A 25892-nucleotide genomic window follows, 5' to 3' on the forward strand; every position below is an offset into this window, starting at 1 on the left:
CAAAAACCATAAAAGTGAAATTGATGTCAGAACAGGAAAATGTGGAAAATGGGGAGGGGGAATAGGGGGGAGCGGGGGATTGGAAAAAACAGGAAAGCAGGAGGAGATTGGAGGTGGAGGCGACCAGTTTATGACACGTTCCTGGTGCATATATTAATGCCAGACCTCTCGGTTTCCACTGGGCTGTCGCCGCGTGGCAACCTCAAGTCATCTGGCGAATGTCGAGATTTTGTGCGGTTTTGGGTGGTTCATTTTCGGTGGGCCTTCCACTGGGTGGTGGTGGTGGTGGTGTGCTGCCCAGGCACCCACCCTGGATGGCCAACAATCCATTATCTGCTTAGCGCCATTAGCGTTTAGTGTGTTCATTAAATCCCAAACCACCCATCCATTGAGCTCAGATAGGCGCACATCCTCAAAGTTCATGAAACTCAAACTATCCGATGTATAATTACGCTCATTTAAAATCATTTTAAGGCTTGACTTAATTAAATCATTCTTAATCTATCTGTTTTAGTAAGTTAGACATCAAATGTTTCTGTAAAGACCGAAGCTGAGAAGTGCAGTACTAAACCTGCGATTGAGTTTGTTTCGATAGCAATCTATAACACAATTCATCAGGTATCAAGAGCCTTGAATCGAGTGCAACTTTTGCTAAATTGAAATAACTTTGAGGCTCCCCCATCGTAGCAATTACCCAAACTGAATGGAAATGGTCAATTGGGGGTGGAGTACACCGACAAAAACAAAAGATCGTTTTGATTTGCTCACATCTTGTTGATGTTTTAAATAAAGCAAACTATTGCAAAACTTAATAGTCTGGTGTATGGAGCATCTGTGTCGTTTTATATGTGATATGTGATGATATAAAATATTGTGGCATGACAGGCATTTTGTTCTGTGTATTATTGACTGTGACTCACAGGCGGAAATGCAGGGGGGATTGCCTGAGTTATGCAATCGAAAGTCATTCGTTTGCCTGGCACTAAAAAAAGAGGTTCTGGATCCATTTCCCCTCATAAACCCACCGCCCACCTTAGCCACTCACCTGCCATTTGCTGTGTGCTCGCTTGTTTGTTAAATTGAACAATTTATTTTATTTTTTTTTTTCTTGCACTAGCCATTTTGATGCTTGTCCCCCTTCCGACACTCTGACACTGCTGCAAGGATATCCTTACTGCTCCATAAAGGACAGCGACAAGGAAAGCTCCTTTCACCCCTCCACTTCATCCACTGGTGTTTTTCTTTTTTTTTTTTTTTTTTTTCTCATCTCAAGTGAAAATGGCAGTGGAGTGCGATAGTTTAGCATTTGTTTGCCTTGCCTTTGTCGCAAATGAATGCGCTAGATTTCACTTGCATTTTATTTGCAAACAATTTTCAATGCTTTTTTCCCCGCATCGTTCTCTAGGTTTTTTCACTTTCCTCTCGAGATATGACACAACGAAAGTTTTCCATTTTCCGAAACGCAGTGAAAGTTGTCAACTCTGACCGAATCGGGTCATCAGACCGGAAATGTCCTGATCCCAATTAAAACATCCTGAAACGTAATCAAAAGGGGAAACTCGAGGTTGCTGTGGTAATAATTTCATGATAATTTAAAAATAAATTACAATAAAACATAAATCAAATCACAAAAGTGCAGCAAAATGTATATATATTTTGGCAACCTCCATTTAAGAGTCAAAAATCCAGTTACTAAGGAATGAACATTTTCTTGACGGTTTCTTGGCGCTAATAAATATGGCATGGTTAAATATTTTGCATACTTATTATAAAAATTCATTAAAAGTAAAGTTAAAATGTTTAAAAATAATTTATTGTGGAAATTAAACGATTTTAACAATATAAGAGAGAATAATTGTATATTTAATAATTAAAATAATTAATACGTTGGCTTTTTAATACGTTTATCAGAGCTCAAAGACGATTATGCTAATTTTATTCATCTATATTTTATTTTTTTCGCAAAAACCACTTCAGTTTATTAATTAATTTTCACAGAAAAAAAAATAAATGTAAAAAGGCTTTTCATCATGAAAGAAAAATAAATATGAAGTGCACTCCAATTCCATTCCAGATTCAAAGAGTTTCACTCTTCTAGAAATAACATAAGTAAATAAAACTTTTTGCATTACCCTTTTAACTTTATTGCCAATTAACGCCAGAGGCATTTAATTAAGGCGATTGCCTATTTTAAGCCTTCCTTTTGTTTATATCCCTTTGCAATTTGAAGCCAAAGATTGCAAGGACTTGGGGGCGTGGCACATCGTCCAATCGCTCCTGATTTGGCCCGCATACAATGCTTATTACGGACTTAATGGCGGGCATTAAGCTCCCAACGGGCCGCCCATTTTTGGCGGTAGGGCGTGGCAGTTGCCACAATTAGAGCAAGTGCATAGGTGGTCACTTTCACAAGACCATTTCCCCATTTCGTCATTTCCACAGCAGCTGCTGCTGCAACTCGAGTTTCGAAGAGTTCGTCAACGAGTTTGCGTGTTGTCACGCCCGGTCTGCAATTTGATGACTGTCCATAAACAGAAACAAAAAGCAGGCCATAAAGGCGGAAAAGTATCGGGATTCGAAGGACCAAATACCCCGGATGGGCTAAAAACAGAAAATTAGAAAATGAAACAAAAAACAAATAACAGAACAAGGGCCCACAGCCGAAAAAATTATAATTAATAACAAAATTAAAAGACAAACTTACATAGATATACATCATAAAAGCGTCAAAAATTCGACAAACAAGATTGATCAATAAAAATGATAAACGAATAACAACGTTAAGAAGCTTCTGCACATAAGAGCGAATTTAAATGTAAGCGTTACCATCTTGAATAGCAATCGAGGATGTAAATTGGCCAAAGAAAAAGAATTGATTTCCTTTAGAGTCCTCAAAAATTATCATACCCACTTTAGGGGTATAAAAAAAGATTGGAACGAGCGAAAGAGCCCATAAAATAAATCACTCATACGAACTGGAGGGGGCAGTTAAAAAGTATGGCGTCCCAAACGGGGAGGTGGTGGTGTTCCACTTTTTATTCGCCAGGACTCTCCGCTTAGTATCCCATTTCAAATAGTTGTAATTGAAGGAGTCCTTTGCGCCATGTGGCAAATTCCAAAATATATTCTGCGTCAATCTCTGGCTGACTGTGATCGCCACCTTACCAAGTCACCCGGTTTTTCCGGGGGAGGGACTTAGCCTTGGCTCAGCTTTCCACTTAACCTTTTTTCGCTTGGCTAAGGCCATGGCTCGGGTTTGGCTTTGGTTTTTGGCTTGTCTCGGCCTTGTCCTCTTGTCATCCGCGCGCTGTCGACGTTTCCTTCTACTTAAATCCCCCCACTCACGCCACCGATTTCGCAGATTTTCACCCAAACTTTTGACTCCACTGAGGAAAAGAATTGTAGTTTGTGTTAACAAACTTGTGTTACAAGTCTTCCAAGCGAGAGCGACTCGCCATTTGGCTATAACTAGTTCGGAATTATAGCGCACTAGCAAGGCAAGATCTTCAAAACTTTACAAATTCGGAAATTAAAAGAAAAGGGTTTGGGTTCTTTACAGCAATAGTTAACTTTTGAAGAAAACCAATGCTTGAATAATAACTTTATATGCCGAATATAATTTTCAGTTATTTCTAATTTTTTGAGTAACAACATTTTACAGTGCATTTTCCTCCGCACTTTTCGGAGCTTCTGCATGTTCTCGGATTTTCACTTGGCAATTCAATTGCATGAAAAAGTAGACTTCTTGGGCTTCTCTTTTCCGCCCTCCTTTTCCCACGATTTTCCCTTTTTCCTAGCCTCCATCTTTAGCTCGTTCAACGCTTTGTTTTTTTTTTCGTTTGGCGCGCTTTTCTTTTGGTGTGATATTAATTCTATGAGAAATCCATTTTCAGCATAAACGTGCCCATTGAATCGCTTTCTAGCAGCCGTCAAATGCTTGGCGCCAGACTTTTTGCAACTGCTGTGGCTCCTCCTCTCATGCTGCATCCTCTTCCGTATCCTCGATTGCTCCATTGCTCCAATGCTCCTTCCGTTTTCATTGTTTTTTTTTTTTTGACTGTTTGTGAGGCACTTGCTTCATTGCCCGCACTCGCATCGAATTCAATTGGACGCGACTTGTTGGCCGCCATTACCAAAGAAACAGTTGGGCATTTAACAACACTGGGGGCGGTGAATTAGTATTGAGTAGCAGTAAAAACGATGGGAGCAGGAAACGAAATTGGCTTGATTTCCAATCATGACTCCAATTGCCGGCGTTTGCTTGGAATACGAAATTGTTTGTATATGTACACTTGTTTGTGAGATCTTATGATCAAATTAAGTTTATTTACGATCCAAATGTGGTTTACAATGTTGTCTTCATTTGCTGATCTTGATAGCCTATAGTTTTTAATCTTGTCTTACTAAATATTAATTTAGGTGTTGCCTAACAATTACTAAAGCAGCAAATAGAATTACGCAACACTCATTTTTAAAAATATTTCAAAATTAATCCTTTTAAAATTGTATTTCGATATGTTTTTCTATCGATTTGCTAGAAATTGGTAATATGCTGTTATGAGTTTTAAATTAGTTATAGTTAAATAAAAAGTACACCTGACCATTCGATTAACTCGATTCAATTGGCCATGAATGTTGGATTAAACGGCTATGGGGATTCCGTAAACATTCGATTGACATTTCGGTGTCACAGTCAATTGAGTTTCTGTTTGGCATTCGATAAGCAGTCGATTGCCATTCGTCAAACACTCTGTTGGGTGGGAAAAAAGCCAGAAGAAAGAGCGGAGAAAATGGAGACTAGTCAACACATATATGTACTAGCATATCCATATCCCGTATTCCAATTGCCATCTATATCTATGCAGCGAACAATCCGTCTGTCTATCCATTTTCCCATCTATCCGTCACACACCCACTTTACAACAACGGCATCTGCATGCTACACTTTCTCCGGCCACCACCCACTTAAAACACCCCCACTTTAACCCCTTACCCAACTAACCCCTAACCCCCTCTTCACACTATCCCTGTTAAACTGTTGAGTGACTTTCAACGATTTTTGGATGCATCGCAGTGACGGAAGCTGCCGTCTGCTCGCCCAAGATAAACCAGCAAGCCATCTGTGTCTGTCCCCTTTCGAAAGCCCCCTCCTCCGATAACCTACCCCCCCGGTACGCCCCTGGAGGCGATGTGTGTGTGTGTGTGTGTGTGAGATTCCCCTTTCTGCAATTCTGCAGGAGTTCAGCCCTCACCTGCGCCAGCTCGGAAATCTCGAAAAACTTTGCTTGATGAGACTGTTGCTGATGCACTGCAAAAAAATGTGGGGATTGGTAAAAATCATTTCATTTACAGGTTTTTATTTTATTTTGTGATTTTGTGGTTATAAAAGAATATTGTCATAGGGAAATTTAGTAAAAAGCATAGCCCTTTTCAATCAATTAAGGGAAAAAGAATCGGGAATTATAAGAAAATAAGTTTAAAGTTAAATAGCTTTAATTAAAAAATGTTTTCGCTTCAGAGTTTATTTATATATTTCGAGATTTCAGGAGGAAAGCAGGCCTTTTCCAGATGCATGTACGTAGATAAAACAAAAAAATTTGAAATTGATAATTTTATTTTTAGGGGAACCGTTTTGTAAGACAGTATATTTTCGACTGCTTATGCGGGTTCAGGATTGGGTTTTGTGTAGGGATAGGGATAGGGATCGGGATCGGGATTGGTATTGGGTGCCGATGGGATTGGGCTGAACCCCTCTTTGGGCAGGAGTCGTGCAAAAGTTAAGCAAATCGCATATTTTATTCATGTGTTCATTAGGCAGCTACAATGTGCGACCGAAAATGTTTAAAGGAAGCGACAGTTGGAGGGACAGGACAGGTGGGTTGGAAAGGCCTTCTCCTGCTGAGTTGAGTTGAGTTGAGCTGAACGGGGTGTGTGTGTGCGTATGTGTGAGCCGCCGCCTGGCAATTCATGAAGCTGCAAAATAGGTCGTCAAGCGAGAACTTCAAAAGGGAAACCAAAAAGGAAGCTGGGACATATGCAGGCACCTTCTGCCAATAGGATTCAAAGGGGTTTTGCTGCCGGCGCACCGAGTGCATCACTATTATACAATCCAAAAACGAGGACACCCTGATAAAGTCACTCCGTGTGTGTCCTTAAAGCCTGCCTGTCCTGCCATTTCTACCGGTTCTAGCGGTGCTGGCTGTCCTGTCTGTGAGGACATAAATTTTTACTTAAATTATATGACGCGACATGACTCCGACCACCGACACACACAGAAATATTGCTGTGGTGGGCAATAGGAAAAAGCAGAGGAACAGAATGCCCGCCGCATAAATAAAACTCTTCATTTGGATGCAGGGCAACTGCAGCTAACTTTCCGTGTGTCACAGGGTAACCCCCTCAGCCCCTCAGGACCTTAGCCGCTTGAACCCAACCCCCTACCGTGGGTTATCCGTGTTAGCTCCTTTTACGTTTTCTGACGCGGTCAAATGCTTTTCCATTTCCACGCTGGCAAGCCAAAACTGCAAACAACATTTTCGGTAGCCGCGTGGCTTTTGACCAAAGTCGGCAAACCGCCGGGTAAAATGGAGCAAGGACAAGGGTTTCAGTTTGGAAACACGGAACTTGGTTAGTGGCCACCAATGGAGAAGCGCGGAGCGTTCAGGACAAATTAGTGGAAACGCTGTCATGAGGATTTCCGCAGCTAATGAAAATCAGGGCTGGGAGCAGGAGGTTAATAAACTGTTTCGGGAATGGGAACAAGTTTAACTGATTTGTAGCTGTTATTTATGTTTTTATGTACCATAAGTCATCTAAAAACTTATGTAAACTATTTTTACTGTAAATGTTTCAAAAAAATATTTTCATTAACCAAATAGGCATTTAATTAATGACATAAATACTAGCTAACAGGCGAAAACCTTAATTACTTAATTTATAACGTTCTACAAGAAAAGAAAAAAATAACAAAAAAGAAAACAAATTTTCAGGCAAATTAGTTGACCATTTTTAAGCAACTTAACAATTTATGAAAAGGGTAATTCAATCAATTTCTCTCATTAATATTGTACTGTTCTATCGATATTGTTTATCGATAATGCTTATCGGTGCCATCAATTATCGGAGAAATACGCTGACATCATCGAAAATCATACGAATTCCCGGCACAATCAATGACCACCACTCCATCACTCGCTTAGTCCCCAGTGCAAATAGTCAGTCCAAAACGTCCACTAGGAATATCAAATGACCATAATTAAACACCCTTCGAGGTGAACTTAACACATTTTCGATTTTTGCATTTCGAATTTGAAATTTTCATTTCTCTTTGCCCACAAGAGCAACATTTGCCGTCCGCTTGCATCTAATAAGAGTCAAATTTGTTAAGTTTCGGTTGGATCGGATTTGGGTTTGAATTGGGTTTAAATTACTATTGCTTTTAAAATATTTCAAATATATTGTTTTGGGAATTTGAATTGGGTTTGGCTTTGTGTTGGTTTTGGATGTTGGTTATGCTGGCTCGTAATTACGTTGGGTTTTGGTTGGTCATAGGCTCAGGTATGTATGTACATATATAGATATACTTTGCGCACCGACGTCACATTAATATTACGCATACGACAGGTGGGACCGTAATTTCATTTTATGAACATTTTCTTGTCACTTTTCGGTCTCACCTTTTTCTCTGCCAGCTGTATAAATTTTATTTTTTTTTTTCATAAATTTCCGCCAAAAGTTGTTGCTGCTGTTGTTGTTGCTGTTGTTGTTTGCATAAATTAAATGTTGCATTTATGCACATCAGTGCGCATTTAAAATTGTACAAATTGATTAAGAACGATTCGCATTAAAAATGTTCAAATTGGATGAGTGCGCTGTGCTCGACGCCTGTTGTTTTTATATTGCCCCATGTTTGTTGTTTGTTGTTGTTGCTTTTGCCGGCTCGCATTGCTGATAAATGATGTGAAAATCAATTAAAATAAATTACCAGACTGCAGTGCGATGGGACTCTCGGTTCAGGAGAGATATGTCAACTTGCCCATCGGAGTGCGATGCAAACACGCGAGGCAAATTTTGTCCGTGTTCCTATGGGAGAGCGTACTTATGTTATAGTTAAGCGATAATTATCGACTAAAGATCATTTTTTTTTACATAAAAAAATATAATTAATTTAGAGAGCATTCCCACAAAGATAATGTTAAAAATCTGGATTATATTGATATGAAATATTAAAAAAAAATATTTTTTTAAATGCGCTACAATACATACAAGCATATTATAATAATTATAGCATTTGACTTCCATAATGCTTTATATTAGTCAAACAATCAATATTAAAGGACCATTAAATTAAACCTTTGAAGCCCAAGAAAGAGTTAAACATTTTATTTTCAAATTACGTAAATTACTTTACTAAATACTAAATAAATGTAATATAAAAAGGCATTGATTTGATTAATATATTATATTGTAAACATAAAACTTGTCCATCACCGCCTGATAATAAGCTGTTGATCGATTTCATACGACTTTAATATGTTGACTATTAAATTAAATTCGTATCATTATTGCGTCTGAGGCAACTGACAGATTATCTCGCACATTGCTCATATTTATGGCAATAATTGCGGATAATTTGGTTGGCAGTCGGTGCTTGTTGAAAAACTTCCTAAAGGAGCTTAGATCGAAAGACTCTGCCTGCCCATCCGCTTACTATCCTTAATTCAACACACAACTTTGATTTTAATTGCTTTCCGTATTATGTTATAACACTCTGTTGTTATGATGTTTTTCCCTCTGAATTTCTTTGTCATTGTAAGCGCATTAATGGGCAACAAAATGTTGATGGCTGGCAAAGATGCTTTGCCGTGGCGATTATTTATGCATATTGTTCAGATTTGCATATGGCGAATGTTCAACAACGAATTGTCGAATGGGGGCGTGCCGGGGGCGTGACGGTGGCGGGGTCAGGTGAGGGGGCGTGTCACGGTGACACACTGTGACACACTGTGTGCCACATTTTGTGCTGTGTTGCATGTTTTTAGGCGCTCTCGCCGTTCGACGTGCATATTCATTAATAATAAACCAAATTACCTATATTCCGTGCTCCCTTTTCCTCTTTTCTGTCCCATATTGTGGCTATATCGCTTACGGCCCCCTTTATCCTGTGATTTTAAGCCCTCCTGTTTTTCCTCCCTTTTTCCTCCCTTTTTCACCGCTTATCCGCTTGCCCAGTGCCATTTAATTATGCAGAGCTGCACAACAAGGGGAGGTGGGGGAGGGTGAGAAGCTAAAGAGCCCTTCTGTCTGGACAGGAACCGCGGCTATATCCTATGGCACTCACCTCCCCCTTTGTGTCCGTATGTGTGTATAGTATGTGTGTGTGTGCGTGTATGTGTTGTGTGGAGTACACAATATGCATGCACACGCAGCACATTTGGGAGCAGTTCGAGTTGTTCTTTGCCGCCCTATTGTTGTTGCCAATAGTTTTTTTTTCCCCATTTTTTGTTGTGCCTTGGTGGATGGTGGAATTGCCTGACCCGGAGGTAAAACCAAACACAGTGGTCAAAGAGGTCAGGAAATTAATAAAAAAATAAAAAAAATACTAATATTAAATATTACACTGCTGAACAAAACATATTCTTTAAGCTAAAATTCCAGGAACACAAACACTCAAATCAACTCGATGGCAATAATTAAAATATTATGTTTATATAGAAAATATAGCTCAATAAATACAAAGTATGTTGCAGCAGTTTTAATTTTAATACGACTTTTACGCTTCACTTTCCAAGATCTTCTTTTGTAGAAAAATTGGTTTAAAAGAAAATAAAAATATTTATTACCTTTTATTTGAGACCATGACAAAGGCAATTAAAATGGTGATTTTGTTCTTAACAATTATTTTCCAACTTTACCTCAATTTAATGCTATAAAATATTTGACTGCGGCAACAAGAATTAAAAATATTTGCAAGATCGGATTTGTTACAAAACACAAAAAGTATTTATCTGAAATCAGTAAATGTGTAACCACTTTTAAAACTTTGTACCAGTAATCCCCATATATACCTTTAGTTCAGGTCACTGTGCATTTTGTATTTTTGCCACCTGTTGTTGTTGGTTTCGTAGGTAGTGTTGTTGTTGTTTGCTCTATGCATATTTTGCTCATGTTCGACAAGTAAAAAGGACATGTCGTGTCAGTTTTTTGCACTTATATGGGCCAAGATGCCCAACACATTGGACGCCATTAGCGGCCATCGGGATTTGCATGCACGAGCCGAGTCTCGCTTTTACTTTCACATTAATTGGGCAGCCGGGGAGGTTGGAAAGTGAAATGAGGGGTGGGGGGTGGGGGAGGGGGAAAACCAGAAAGCATTTAACGCGCGTTTCGCGTGAATGCCTTCCTCACTCACCGCCCACAAAAAGTGACCGCATCAGGGGCTTTAATTCCAGGTAAACAGTTCTGCTCTCTGCCCCACTTCTACATTCCCCAGTGCAATGAACTGCTGTTGTTGGCCCAAAACGCAGAAAAATAAAAACCGACCGAGGAACGGCAGAGCAACGTAAAGTTCCCAGCGGATCTCAGCTGATGATTAGCCCCTTGATGACCACTATGCAAATACAAGCCTTTCTTTCAGATAAGAGCTTTTCAAATAACACTAATTTGCTAAAACACTGGGCTTCAAATATCAACATCAACTATGTTTTTGGTTACATTAAATCAAAGTTTGTTTTCATTATTAAATGATATACAAAACCAATGGGTATATATTTATTTCAAAGTACTAAAAGCTATTTAAAGCAAATTATTTTAAATATTTGTAAACGATTTGTTGTCGAGAAATATGTGCAATACAACACATTGAATGTAAATTGAACAATCCGGAAAACCACATTAGATGAATCTGTCAAAGTTGAGCTCATAAATTCCTGCACAGAGCGAGTGCATTTTTTTCCTAGACCTTTGCTTTTTTCGTCTCTGTCTGCCGCCACTGTTTCCTCCTATTGTTTTCCCTTGATTTTAGCTAACTGAACGCATTAATCTGCGGCTGCGTGCGACTTTTTGCCACCCACAAAACGCCCACACACCCACTATTTACCCCTTCTTTACCCTTCATGCTGCCGGAAGACTTGATGAAAATCTTTGTTTTCGTTTCGGGAAATGCTTAAATTATGTTGCTGAGGCGACGACGGCAACGTTCGTTGTACTTGACTGCATGGGAACCGAAAACTGCAAATGGCAAATCTTCAGTAGAAACTCGAGAGGGGGTTGGTATTCCAAAGTGCAGCAGTTGACAGGCAAATGAAGTGCAGCAATTTACATAGTTCAACATGCGAAAAGCAAGGCAAGTGTGGAAGTGAGATACAGGAGAAGGAGTGAGAAAGTGTAGGGCCCATCATGAGATCCAAATTCTAATCACTAAAGAAGCTTTCTTGGCAACGAAAAAAGGTGAAAGGTAGTACTAAACCAATGAAGACTTAGCATTGTCCTGAAAGTATGGAAGAAATCATTAATTGTATCTCAAGACTAACTATATTTATTTCTGTCTTATATTGGAATAATAACCCTTTTGGTGGCATACACAGCTAACATTTATGGCTCTTTCCACCTTCAATTTAGATAACTAAGGCGAAATTTATAGTTTGAGTAAGCCACAAAAGGAGTGTGAAGAAAAAGCTGACGGTATACTTGTCATTCTTGTGCTGTGTTGCCATTACTGCTACTTCTGTTGCTCGTGTTGCTTGGCGAATGTTGCTACAACGTGTGCGCATAAATATTTAAATGCCAAAAAGTCACGTCTTGAATAATTGTTTAACTTGTGTGTGCAGATAAAGGGGGTGGGGGGGGGCTCATGTGTATTAGGGTGCGGGACGAGGTTAGCTTGCTATTGCTATTTTAAGAACTTTTTCAACTAAGCTGCAGCTGTTACAGCCTGTTCCATTTCTCTGAACAGCCCCCAACTGGTCTTGTATCCTTATTTCGCCTGCGACTTGCGTCAACAGGCGAAAGGATTCATTATTATGAGCGCAAATTACTCAAACTCCCATACCCATGCACAATTAAGTAATGCGTGTGTGTGTGGATGGTGGTGCGATTGCATGTGTGTGCTGCTGTTAATTTTCATATTAAATCCGTTAAAATGTGCAAATACCCAACAGGCACTCACCGAGCACGGTCACGAAGCACTTCTCCGGTCCAAAGATGTCAGCGTGTCACGCTTTTGACAAAAAAAAAAACAGTGAAAAATTACAAGGTAGTGTTTAACTGGCGCCCAACGTAGGGCAATTTTATATAGTACACTCTATCTTTTATCACAATCTAAGCTGTATGATTCATATTCTTCACACATTAGGTATGCAACTTCATTCGTTCTGTAATCACGCAATCATCTCTGGATCGAACCGCACTAAACAAAATCCATTCAAGATGAGGCGAGGCAAAGTCAAGTCAAAAACGACGACGGCGCGTGCCACCCTCGGGTGGGGAATTTCAATAAACGAGCATCGTGTAAGTAAAGTTATTAAAGGTACTTATACAACCGAACCACCAGTAGCAATAGTCCCACCGCCGCCCACATATAGTTACCTACTTACCTGTGTAACTACTTACATTATGCTTATTACTTTCACCCACTTTCCACGGCATTTTCGGCTGTTCAAATGCGCAAAATGTAATACTGGTTTGTATATGTGTGCGGGTATGTCGGCTGGGGTTGTAAAATGTGTGGGGCAACGGTAGTCTCACTGTATCAAATTGGGTGGGCAAAGTACCTACCTCGTAGGGAATGGTTAGCCAAAATGGGGTGACAGAAAATTAACGGGGGAAATCAGTTTGTTTTAGATATACAAATTGTTGAAAATATTAAGTATCACTTCAGTTTAATTATGGCTCAATAAACTGTAATTGGAGCTCATACTTTAATTGCCCTCATTCAATGAGAATATAGTAATTGTTTCGTTATTTTGATGTTGAGTGTGAAAATGTTAATAAGTTTTAAAGTCCACTCATGCCAAAGTTGAAAATGCTTTTAGATAGTTGTACTTTCGAATTTGCCACAACAACTTCCACATAATTGTCAATTAGGTTAGGTCAGGTGGGCATGTGCAGGGTTGTATTCCGGTTCGACAAGCATGTGCAGGCCGGTGCTTGACAGCAAGAAGCTAAAAAAATGCCAAACACAACTGTACCGCATCTGTGTGGCACAACATTGTGCCAGGCCAACCAGATTGTTAATAACTGGCAACTGGCACGTGCTTACCTGCAGCTAACATAGCTTTCTCCAGTTCCCTGCTCTACCCCTTTAATCCCCTTTAGTCCTCTCCTTTAAAAGGAAGATGGCCATAAAAAGCCAAGGCAAAGGAAACATTTCCACATGCCCACAAATTAGTGGCACATTTGGGAAAAGTTCGCCATGTGTTCGGATGGGGGATGTGAGTCTTTTGTGGCTGTCATGCAGCAAAGTTGCAGCCACCGAACGGGCCACAAAAACAGCATTAACTAGCTGACAATCCTAAAAGTGGCTGGGAAATACGAGATACAGGTGCCAAGCTAAAAGTAAAATGGCCGGATAACAGGATGACCGAAACATACATGGTTGGATGGTTTTTACGTGAGTACGTATCACCTTCGCAAGTTCGCTAGTATTCCCCCCCCCAAAACAAAAAAAAAGAAAAATAATTTATTTCTGATTTAAATTACTTCGTTGGCTTACATAAATTCATCAATTTCAACGCATTCGACGATTGGAGCCCCCAGGCGATCTGCAACGGAAATGCCTTCCGATAATGTTTTTCTTTGTGCATATTTGCAGCTTAATTGAAAACCAACAAGATGGTGATGACAACGAAAAACTTCAACCGAAGTACTATACGTATTTTGTGCCATTCGTGTAAACATATGAACACGTACATATCTGTTTCTATAAGCACGTGGAGCTGTCAAGGACATGAAATCGGTATTGTTGTATTGTTGATTCTGTTGCGTTCCGGACAAAACGCTGTGGAAAGGGGAGGCATACGATTCTTTCAATCAATAAAGAGCTCCCGGGCGGCTCCATTCGCCAAAGCTCATTACAAACAATAAACAAACAACGATGGCCAACCGAAATTAAAACAATGTGGAAAAAAAACAAAGCAAAATGAAGGCATAATGAAGTTAAATGGTGGTTTTTGGGTGAATGTATTTATGCAGACATACCCTTCTTAATATTTCTTTTAAATCTAATCGTGATATGTGGTGATTGTGAATCCACTAAAGGATCCGACTGATATCCTCATTGGCATGACCTGTCAAAGGCTATCAAATATGTATAAATAAGCGGCTTTCGGTTGCTATCAAATGGTCACCATTATCACACTATCCACTTTAAAGTGCCAGAACAGAACGGTGAGGCAATCACACATTTTATGGGCTTTGATTGCTTTTGACATTTATTGATTTATTTGGCCAGAAGGATATGCCGTGTGGTGTGCGTGCGAGTGCAGCTGGGATGTAAATATTTATAAATTGCTGATATGCAATTAAAAATTACACCAACAACAGCAAAATGACAGCTGCGTCAGGTGCAGGACCACATGCACATTCAAATTAAGTTTCGATGCAGCTCTTTAAAATGCAAATGCGGGCGAAAAGGGTAGGAGGTTTTCACAGTCTCGGATTAAAAAGTATTATTCTTGAAGCGCACAGTAAGCTTATAATCATAAAAATAAGCAAAAAATAAGATGAACAATAAATTAAGTTGCTTTCAACTGCATAAACACTCTTTATTATTTGGCTGATAGCCGTTTATCTTAGACTTTAACAACAATTTGTATTCAAATGTACAACAATAACCGCTCATTCACCATAGTAAGTGGTGCGAAGGAGTGCAAAAAACTGATACGACATGCTGATTACCTTCATAAAGGTATTAAACGATATTGGTGGAAAGGTGGGCGGTCTAATGGAGGCAGGTTTCTGACTGCGCGCAATAATAAATTTCAGGATGCGTTTGTATTTGGTGCTGCAGGGCAACCAGTTCTGATTGAAAGCGGAGTGTCCAATGCGAGAGCTCTAAAATGTTTACATAATATATAATCAAAAATCAATGTTATATATTGCTCACAGCTCACCGAAGATATCATTTCATCGCCGTAATAGCAAACCACAAAGACTTGAACCAGCGAGGCCGAAAAAAATATAAAGTACAGCACAATATCCTCTACATTGGAGGCTGTGATCTGAAAGCCAGCAAAGCAAATCACCAGGGAAGCGGCAATGAAGTTCCAGAGGATCAGAAAGCTAAATATGGTGTTAACCTCCTCGCTGAGTCTGCAAACAAATATTAGTTAAATCGCTGAGGATTTAAAGTCACTTTTAAAGAGGTCTAAAAGTATTTTACAAAATATTTTAGATTGAAATTTCCATAGATAAATGATACATTTTTTGTAGAATACTTTTAAAGCTGTTTTTTTTAAAGTGATTTCGAATCTCTTGGAATTTAAAAAAAAACCCTTTCAACCTACTCCAAAGCTCTGGAATGATAGACGACCAAATTGTGAAGATACGTGATATTTTCCTCGTCCGTATGCTCACCGCCATCGTAGGCCTCCAAATCATTGGCAATAAAGTTAAAGTGCATGGTCAGCTGGGTTATGGTCGTGATGAGGAGAAGATCGACGCAAACGTAGGATACGCCGGCCACATAGGCACAATGGGCCAGTCCCCAATAGGAAAACCAATAGACTGTCAGATCCGTTTCGGCGTCATAGGGAAATAGTATGTGAAAGCCGTAGTTCCGTTCGAAAATCTCGGAGCCCATTAGGTAGTACTTAATGGTCGACTTGATGGCCGGATAGAAGCTGAACGATGACGTATATGTCATGCAGAGTATGGTGAAAAGGTTCATCACCCTGCCCATATGCTTCTGGTAGTAGGGTACTTCATATTTTCGCTGCGACTCGACGTCCATGGGATATATCTCCTTGAGATTATCCAGTAGGTTCACCAAACGTTGCTTATTCACAGTCAATCCGAACTGTTTGAAGTCAGCCATGAAACTGAAGCCGATGCAAGGTGCCACCGCAGTGGCCTCCAGCAAAGTTGTTGTCGACATGATGTGCACTATAAAGTAGGCGATCTCACCCACCACATAAGCATTGAAGTTGAGGAATCCGAGCACCAGATAAAATCGCAGCAAATAGCGCCGCACAAGATTGGTATCCCGGGCCGAGTACAGATCCTCGCCGATGGTCTTGTAAAATGTCATTGGAAAGCTGGTGAGCTCGTCAAAGGTGACAGTCTCATCGTCACCCTTTGGCTTACGTTTGCGGAACAGCATGACGATATGGTTTAATCATCGAATCCACTGGACTCTAGCCTTTTATAGTGGCCACCATAAGGCGACCATTAAATTGTCATGGGCCAGCCTAACCTGACCTCATAATTACTTAATTGAATTTGAGGTAATTGCAGACACCTGCCATCATTGGCTTGCTAAAATATTAAGTCCTTAGAACTGACCCGAAGGAATGTTCCCAGGGATACACAGAGAAAAAACTAAGGACCATCTGGACAGATATATATATTTATTTTTGGATGCCCAGTAATGATATGTTAATATCTAACGGAAATATAAAACTTATTAATAGAATTAATTCCAACAATGTCCATTACTATTCAGAGATTTTAGAACCATTATTTTTTTTATTTTTATTTTTTTTTGTTTCCATTTACAAAAAAGAAATGGTATTGATAAAGTATGATTCATAATATTTGTGGTAAACTCACTCCCACAATATCTAAGTGTTTTGATTTACTTGTTACCAGAAACCCAAGTTTAACAAATATTTTTTTAAGCGTACATATTAAATTCCCGATGGCTGATACGAAATTAATTCGATTAAATGCCAGAAGAATTTGTCGAAACAGGCCTCACAATTCACCAGCATTTGACATCAAAGACAAGTTTGCAAATCAAGTGGCAAATGTAAGTACCATTGTGCCTGGGGAGTCCTTGAGCGCAGCTACTCGCAAAATGCCAAACACATATCCTTACACTTTTGCTGCGAGTCGGATTTCGGTTATGACGAGTGTGTGGTTTCCATAACGCCCACCGCCCTTCTTTGGGTCTTCTTCGCATTTTGACATTTCAATGTTCAAAAGGTTCTGGGGTCGCAGCCATTTTCAATTATTCACTATTATTCTTATACCAAATACATGTTTATACGTATATCTTAATCATAGATGATATTTTATCGATTTTATCTCATTAGCCATGAGAACAAAGGATTTGATCGGCTTTGCTAAAACATTAGTCAATTATATTGCCAATATCCGAGCAAAGCAAAGCTCTGTCAGTTTAAAGGAATTCAATTTGTAATGTTCAGTATTAAAAAAAAAAAAAAATAAAATAAACAGTTTTAAAGAACAGAACTAAGAAATATTTATAATTTGAATATTATTTACTATTTTCGTTAAGAGTAATTAAAATATTTGTGGGGAACGAATAAAAAAAAGAAATCAAATTTCAAGCGATCCAATGATTCCTGAGAATTTTATTCATATAAATAATACCATAAACTAATCGCCAACACACAACAAAAAACATTCTCGATCACGGACATGGAATATATAAATTCGATGATTTGTTTACCTTACGCTTAGTTTGCGGTTAAAGCTTTGCAATTAAATGCTGCATAAATTACATGGCTTTGCGAATGCGTCAAATAATTTACGGCAAATTGAAATTAATTTGAGTTATATGTCCGCAACTGTATGCAAAAGCAAATCAAATGTAAACTTTAATAATAATAATTTGCAGCAAAAAAGCTAAGGGAAGCCAGAAATTTCAGACTTGCAGGCGACGCCATGCACAAACATTTTATGGCTCTGGTAATTAGTTTAAAAATACTTGTATATAGTATTTACGACCATGGCCGACGACGATGTGAGAACGAGTTGCTTTTTCGTATTTATGGGCCAGCAATCACACAACCAGTGTGTAAATATGTGTGCAGTGCGTAAACAATTAAATCGGAGATATCAGTGCTCATTGGGCTAATAATTGAGTTAAATATTTGCACATGCAAATTCAAAATAACTCAGGGCCGAGTGCCATACGCCTCAAATTGAAATACATTTTAATTTGAAGCGTTGACTCAATTATTAATGCAAATTAATTGTATTGCCATTAGCAGTGTGTCCATGTCGGTGTCTGTTATTTTACAGCAACATTGATGGGGCAACACTTGCGGCAACAGTTGTTGCAATTTCGCAGCTGTTTTTGTTGCATTAAATTAATTTCTTAATTAGATCCATGAACACATACGCCGCACACCTTGTTGTTCCTTTGTAGCTGCGTTTCTTCTGCCGATAAGTATTGTGTTTCCTCCAATTAAAATAAAACAGCACACGGGATTTGAGCTATGGGTGGGTGTAACGTATTTTCTTTCAACTTATAATACGCACTTAACGTCAGTTTCAAATTCGAGCATAAATGCATGAGTGGAAGGCGTTGGTTTGGCCTGTGTTCAAATCCAACTACCAAACTTTGTCAAAAAAAACTTTTTAAATAATTGAAGCTGACCAGAAGTATTAAAAGAAATGTTTTTGCTCTTAAAAGCTCTACTCCTTACATTTATTTTTCTTCTTAGAATACGTTTTTTTGCTTATTAAATAACAAAATCTTTAATTTTGAAATTTGTCATTTAATTTTCCCAAGTGTACTTTAACTACTGTTTTGCAATGTATTGTATAATATATGTTGTGCATTTTGTGCGCTTAGTGAACTGCATGATTAGTAGACGTGTAAACACGTCTAATATACCATATTTTAATTTGCATCGTATTAATCAGAAAACAAACGGCAAAAGCGCATCATTGGGTAGCTCTTTATTTGCAGGTAGAAGGCATAAATAATTATCCTTTCAATTTACTGGAATTGTGATACCCTTGTGCTATCGACAATGGCAATTTAAAATGGCCAATCGGCAGAAACTTCATATAGACCGGAGGGTTTGGGTCTTCCGAAGGGGAAACTTCCATCACTTGCCGATATTTGCCAATGTGTGTGCGAGTACAAAAATTTCTATTACAATTTTTGGCTCAATTTTTTCCCACTCAGGTTTGAACTATCAAAGGCCAAAGGCGCATTGGGTTTCCAAAGGGATGTGGAGGTTGTTTTTTCCCCCCATTTTCCAGCTGAGAATTGAGCTGTCGGCTATCCGCACACACAATGTGTGGGTGGCTGGGCCAATGTGTGTGTGTGTATTTTGTAAAAGGGTATTCTCGGCCATCAAAATGTTTAAGACATTTGGGTGAAATGTTGCCCTAAATTCCCTATAATCGGTCTGCATTCTTGGCCCAAAAGTTACTTTGAAAAATCAACATTCACGAGTATTATTTAGCTTTCAAGATGGAATATTTAAACACAAAAATGTATATCATTTAATTAATAATAATTATGATTTTTTATTATTTTTGTTTGTATTATACTTTTCTTGACAATTACGAACAACTTAAATTAATATGAATGCAAATTTATTTTAACAACGCAGGTTTAGCAAAATTCTTTTGATAAACACTACATATAGTTATATTTCCTAGAAATTAATTTTTTATTATAACTTAATACAATAATAGCTTTGTCTTTGAAAATGTTTTGTCCTGCACAGAATAAATTCAGAAACCCTTTGTGAGAGCATCCGATATCGTTTGAAATGATTTTCACTCAGCAATTTGCTGGCGTTTTTTTTTTTTGTTCTTTGCTGGCATAATATTCAAATTGGTTGGCCGGGCAAAGAAATGCAAACTCAAAGAAGTCCTTTCTACCTTCACTGGATGCGCATTTTTTTCTCGTACCTTCGGGATGGTTTTAGAGCACTGCTTCCGACACTTCCAACATTGTTTGCGAGTGCTGCAAAATATCATCAGTCCTTGCAGCCTTTGCAAAGCAATTTAACCAAATCGGCCCAAAAAAGCGTAAGGCAAACCATTTAATGCTCGATTTGACACACACACACACAGGAAAGTGGAAAAGCAAAAAAAAAAGTTTAAAAAAATGTACGCTTTAATTGCTCTAGAATAGTTCCATAGTTGAAAAAAGCCAAAGCCAAAACCAAAGCCGAAGCATCAAGGAAATTGTAACAAAATAAACTTAAATCGCCCATATTCTATGGCTGCGTAATGGTCAAAAGTAACGGTAAACCTGGTACAACTGCTTATTTTTCTTCGTCTTCTCCTCCATGTTCCGTTTATGGCCACTTAACGCGTTACGGCAGAAAGAAAAGATGCAGAAACTCTTGCAATTTATTGACTACCACAACCATTGGACAGCGTCCATTGATTGCCAATTGATTTGTCGAGTATGTGGGCGTGGCCGGGGTGGGATGGCAGGTGGCAGGGCGGAGAACCAGTGGATATATGAGGGCGTGGCAGTTGGTAAAATGTGGCCAAGCTAAAGTACAAAAGTCAAAGTTGATCCTCCTGCCCAAGCTTAACCCTTTTGCCCGCAAAGTATTGTATTTTGTTTGGTTTCAGAAAAATTACTTGGGAATTATAGGTAACATTTTTGATAACGCTTAACATTTTAACCCTTAGCAGAATCATAAGTTGCTTTTGTATTTAATATTTATTTAGTAAATATCTTGTTGTCCTTTTCAATTCGTTGCCCTTATAATATACACAAAATGAATTTCTTAGGGTTAAATAATTTCATAGTCAACTTATGACCCGAAATGAACAAGGGAAGCTGTCCAGGACTTGCATATTCGTTAAACTTACCACAGAAAGCGAGACAGAGGAAGGTCCTGAGCCTGAAAGGAGACAACCACATAGCTTATGCAGAAGAGACCGAGAACGGAGAACCTTGAAGGGAACTGCATCGAAAAAAAAGTCTGCTTCATATAGTTGTGATGAGTAAATAATATTAAGAAATATGTGTCTTTGGTAAAAAAGTCAGAGCTATTAATTTATAGTTACAATATTAAAGTGATGTTCTCGAAAATGTAGTCCTAACATTTGAAAAATTCTGAAATATTTCTTCCTGTGTTGTGAGGGAGATAGAAATGGAGGCCGAGCAGAAACCATAGCCACTGCCGTGCACCCGGACTCGCTCACCGGAGCCAAAATGATGGCCCGTGGCCCAGGACTCGCTGCGAAAAGGAAGGGGATCCCGGAGAGGTGCAGGATGGCGGCATGAAGTACCAGGAGGTGGCAGTCGGTAGTCGGCAGACAAAAGCACGCAAAAACTTTGTTGCAAAACACTTAGCACACACATATGAATGTGCGACAGGCGACAATAGTTTCAAAAACGATGCACAGAATAAATGTTTAAATTTAGGCTTACCTGCAGTATTTTTATAGCCATGAGCATAACCATAACACGATTTGAAATTGGTGTGCCTTTAAAAGTTTAAGTTAGTTTTTAGTCTGCTTTTAAGTTTATATAATTTTGAAATAATAGGATGATTACCTCTTAAAGTTAGTGATTTAAACATTTAACCATTGTTTAACTAAACACCATTTCAAATTTTCTGTTTTAAATTATACCATTTCTCCCATTTCAAAAATATCAACAACTTGTTAGAAACTGTTAAATTTAAGCTCTAAATGTCAGCAGAAAATAGTTTTTAACCAAATTATTAAGTGGTTGATAAACCGAGTTCTCCATAATCTCCGAATATTTTTATAATCAACGTTGTATAACTTATGAATCTAAATTCAAAAAGTTTGCCACTAAAACATTCAAATCTTGTGAAGGCATTTTAAAGATTAAGACTCCCGTAAAAGTTTGGTTGTGTCGGTCTTGTCGCCTGAATTTCGCATGTTAAATGCGCGCCGCCACACATTTCTCATTGAGTGCAGCTATGAGGAGTACGAGTGCAAAGATGTGAGTGTGTTGTGCATTGTCTGGTTAGTCCTTTCCGCATATATTTGAAAATAAAGTTACGACAAGTTGCACTCAATTTTCAGCATTTACTGTCAGCGCACAGGCACGCCATGCCAGCCAGTTGAGCAGCCAGTGCAGTAAAGACAGGGAAAGAGGGAAAGGGGGAAAGAAGGCGAAGGCGGAGTTGGGAGGGTGCTGAGCCCAAGCCACTGAGGCAACACAAACTGTGTCAGGCCCAACGATGGTGGACAGCAGAAAAGATCAACACAAAAAAAAAAAATTTTTTTAATTAACCGGAAAATTACTTCAACCTCTAGAAATTATGTATGTACGCGGCATATTTAGCATAAGCAATTGGGAATTAAAAGCAACTGACTTGTGTAAAAATTACATATAGTGTTTTTTTTTTAATAGTACAAACTGCAAACTTTTTTTTTCGTTGTGTGAAAAAATAAAGCCAGGGCAACGCATAAAACGCTTGAAATGAATACGTGTTACAATTGTTCGCCCCGTCACTTCCCTTGGGCCCCCAAAACGCCCTGGCTACGCCCATGGGCATGTCAACCCCGTAACCCGTAACCCCTCGACTACTGTTCTTGTGCGATTTGCAAACATTTTCATTACGCTCATGGACATGGGACCGTGCTACCAAATTGATCAGGAATATAGTTTAACATATGCATGCGTAAAATGGGATCAGAGCGGTAATGAGAAATGTATCGTTGCAGGTGCTAAGGCCCCAATAAAGTGCTGGAATTAATTAGCTAGTTTTTATAAAACTGTAGTTTTTAGACTAGCGCATCGTAAAATCACTACAACTTTAGGGGAAAACTTTTGTTTATTGAAAATAAAGAAAGGAATACAAAGTACTATTAATGTAATATTCCATAAAGCCGAACATCCTTGAACACTTGTACGTGACTTATATACGATATAAACTACCTATAACAACCCTTTATATGGCGATTCCAAGAGTTGTGACTGTATGAATAAGAATTCCTTTAGGTGCTCACTCAGTGATAAGCGATTTTTCGCAGGACAATGGACCAAGGACTCCAGCGATACGTGAGTCCTGGCTTGTGGTCGCCGTGACTCGTCACGTCGCGCCTCCCACCAATCACCTTTCCCAAATGAGTGCGATGTGGTTGCACTATTGTTCGCAAAGCACACATAAAAAAAAACCTTGATTTTGTTACCCGAATTCTAACAAATGGTTCCTTTAACCTAATTTGTTTTAAGTGTTTTTAACAAATAACTGTGGTTACAGTAATATAACTATTTGCATTGCAATACTTATTTGCCTTTTTTATTTTTTATATATCTCCAACTGTTTGTTCTCGTTCGTATTTGTGTATGAGGCTCATTAGAGATTTGCTAATTTAAAGCTATTTAATTGAATTTCAAAGAATTAAAAATAATATGTTACAATTATTTAGCCTTAATCGTTATGATTATATGGAAGAGCTTTTAATTACGTAAAAATTAACATATTTGTATGGTTTGTAAGGGCACCTTAACCTCTGTTTCGTTGACCAATGTATTTTTTGTGTGTAGCTGGTGGACCCAAACCGGAGATAAGCTCTGCAGGTGGTTCCCCCATTCCCGACATTTGCATATGGAATGGTGTGGTGCGTGCGAAGTTGCGTCAACAAAAAAGGGAGACTGGCCAAAGTGGCAAAAGTGGATACGGGCCACCTCCCACTCACGTCCACATCTCACTCGGAGAAGTGTCACAAGTTAGCTGTCACAGCCCCCGGCAGCTGCAAGTGTATTTAAATTTCAACAAATTAGCTTAGTAAATTAGCTGCTCATAAATCTGTGGCCATAAAAGCACGGACACGAGTTCTCGCCGGGGAACTAGCGTTCCGGAATGGAGATGGAAATGGAAATGGAGATTTAGATGGAGATTTGAGAGACAGTTGGGACAGCCAGAGCGACAGCATCTGTCATTTGCTTAGCTTCCATTTAGCCAAGATCCACACGGCATTTCCATAATTACCAGTATCCAGTCACGTAAACGAGGCACCTACGTTTGTAATGATCTGAAACTGTTTAGATTTCTTAAAATATTTAAATGTTTCAGAACAGAGCATGTAAAGGAAAGCCAAAACTAAAACACCTGTAATGTTTTATTACCCCAGAAAATACCATTATGTTCTATAATTGTATAACGTAAAGAAATCGAAAAAAACGAAACTTTTAACAGTCAAATAGACTTTAATAATTTTAAGTCAAGACATGGTTTCCAACGCAAAGTTTACAATTTGTTCAACCTTAATTTTTTCACGAGCTCGTAATGCTTCTTAAGTGGTTTTTATCCCATGGATGAGTTGCGCTTGCCCGGATCGGGGTCACCACGTCCACCCTCTTCCGGTTTCGGGGTATCAATTCCGCATGGTTTGGCCAAACGATTGTGGTATATTCCAACGGATTGCAGGCGTTCGTCCAGTTGGTGGCGATTGCGTAGCATCGCCTGCTGGCCACTCGGATCTACCATGCGACGGGCTACACGACGTCCGATGGACATGAGTTGACCGGAGCGGTAGATGTATGGGGATCCTGCTTGGGGGACCATTGAATCAAACTCGGGAACTGCCTGAATGTCCGACAATTCCGGGCAGTTGGCCAATATATCCTGTGTAGAGCACGGTATATCGACATAGTCATCATCAGTGGTATAACGTTTGGAATTTTGCTTGATCAATTTTTCGACAATTTCACGGATCCTCACCTGATCCTCTGTGTTTAGAAAATTGTCCATTCTATGTGCGAAGTCCGTTTGCATTACTCATTACCGATTGATTCAAAGAGTCAAAAACTTACCTGGTATTGTCTGCTTTAAGGAAAAATGAAAAGAGTATATAAAATGTGCCTGACGCAGGGCATCGGAACGGAACAAATAGAAAAGCTAACACAAGTGGCTAAAAATAATGAACAAAGGTAGCGAAGGCAGCTTTTTCTATGAAGAAGTGATTCCCAAACATAAACTCAATTAAATTGCAGTAGGTCACTTTCTTGCAACCAGTACAGCCACCTAAGTTAATTAACAGCCATAAATTGTTTGTCGAAAATTTTAATCATATTAGGTAAAGTTTTTCCCATTCGTTTGCTGCACTTTTGCTGGCCCTGCAATGCTGGCCCTTATCAAAACCAAGTTTATTTCCTCATTTTTCGCTTGGCCAGCACTGCAAGACTACAACTTTTGCTTTCGGACTTGGAGTTGGAGGCGGGTGAACGCCATACATTAGCTACTAAACCACACGTATGGTGCTCCAAAAATATATACACCGAAAAAAAAACGTATGTTGTATGATTATTAATTTAATGATTTTGTATGTTATTTTGGACCAGAACAATGTATACCATTTTGATGCGTTTATAAATGCAGAAACAATATTTGCAAGAATTTAAATTTAATAGCCATTTCGTAATTATAAAATTTAAATATCAAAGTAATTTTTAATAAAATATCAAGATTATAGGTTTATTTTCAAGTTTTGAAAGTTAAGAAAGGAATAGGTATAGCTGTTTATGGTCTTAATTAACCGAACTATTTTGGCATTTGAGACATCAAATTGATAGTTGGTATTTTGTTTGTGTAGAGTTACATTTGTGCGAAGGACTTTTGGGGTCCTGGCACGTGGACCATATTAGGACAGGGCCACAGAAATAAGTTGTAAAGTAGAGTGCAGGGCGGTGACTGCAGATGGGCTGAGGGCAATTTCCAAGCAGTTAAAATAATTGCAACAAATTTTCAAGTTTTCCTTATTATCCCTTTTTGCATGCTCCTGCATATAATCCAAACGCAAACAACAGACTGCAGCAGGGGCGCACCCAAAGGGGAGCCCCTATGTGTGTGTGTGCCTGTGGGAGGGGGAGGGAGGGGAGTTGGGTCTTGGGGGCTGTCTGTAAGAGCTCGAAGCGGCAGCCACATAAATGTTTTAAGCTGTTGTGAATTATGGTAATGAATGTCAGCGCAAACTTCCGGATGCCAGGGCTCAGACCGAAGACCAGACCCGGCTAA

The 25892-nt window shown here is 39.0% G+C and overlaps 2 protein-coding genes across 3 annotated transcripts; both read right to left on the bottom strand.

Annotated features, from left to right (window-relative positions):
• Positions 1-14835: 14835 nt before the first annotated feature.
• LOC108137063 (putative odorant receptor 92a) lies at positions 14836-16318 on the bottom strand. The gene is made up of 3 exons (XM_017258570.1): positions 15504-16318; positions 15111-15309; positions 14836-15051 (listed from the first exon to the last, which is right to left on the bottom strand). The coding sequence occupies exons 1-3, from the start codon at positions 16316-16318 to the stop codon at positions 14836-14838; spliced, it is 1230 nt and encodes a 409-aa protein (XP_017114059.1).
• A 7759-nt stretch (positions 16319-24077) lies between these two features.
• LOC108137104 lies at positions 24078-24821 on the bottom strand. 2 transcript variants are annotated; one of them, XM_017258630.1, is made up of 3 exons: positions 24692-24821; positions 24600-24630; positions 24078-24503 (listed from the first exon to the last, which is right to left on the bottom strand). In XM_017258630.1, the coding sequence occupies exons 2-3, from the start codon at positions 24627-24629 to the stop codon at positions 24183-24185; spliced, it is 351 nt and encodes a 116-aa protein (XP_017114119.1). In that variant the 5' UTR covers position 24630; positions 24692-24821; the 3' UTR covers positions 24078-24182. The 2 variants fall into 2 exon arrangements, with proteins under 2 accessions (XP_017114119.1, XP_017114118.1); XM_017258629.2 differs by having other exon boundaries at positions 24081-24630.
• Positions 24822-25892: the final 1071 nt, after the last annotated feature.

This window comes from Drosophila elegans, unplaced genomic scaffold (genome assembly GCF_018152505.1).
Source record: "Drosophila elegans isolate 14027-0461.03 unplaced genomic scaffold, ASM1815250v1 contig_149, whole genome shotgun sequence".
Lineage (NCBI taxonomy): Eukaryota > Metazoa > Arthropoda > Insecta > Diptera > Drosophilidae > Drosophila > Drosophila elegans.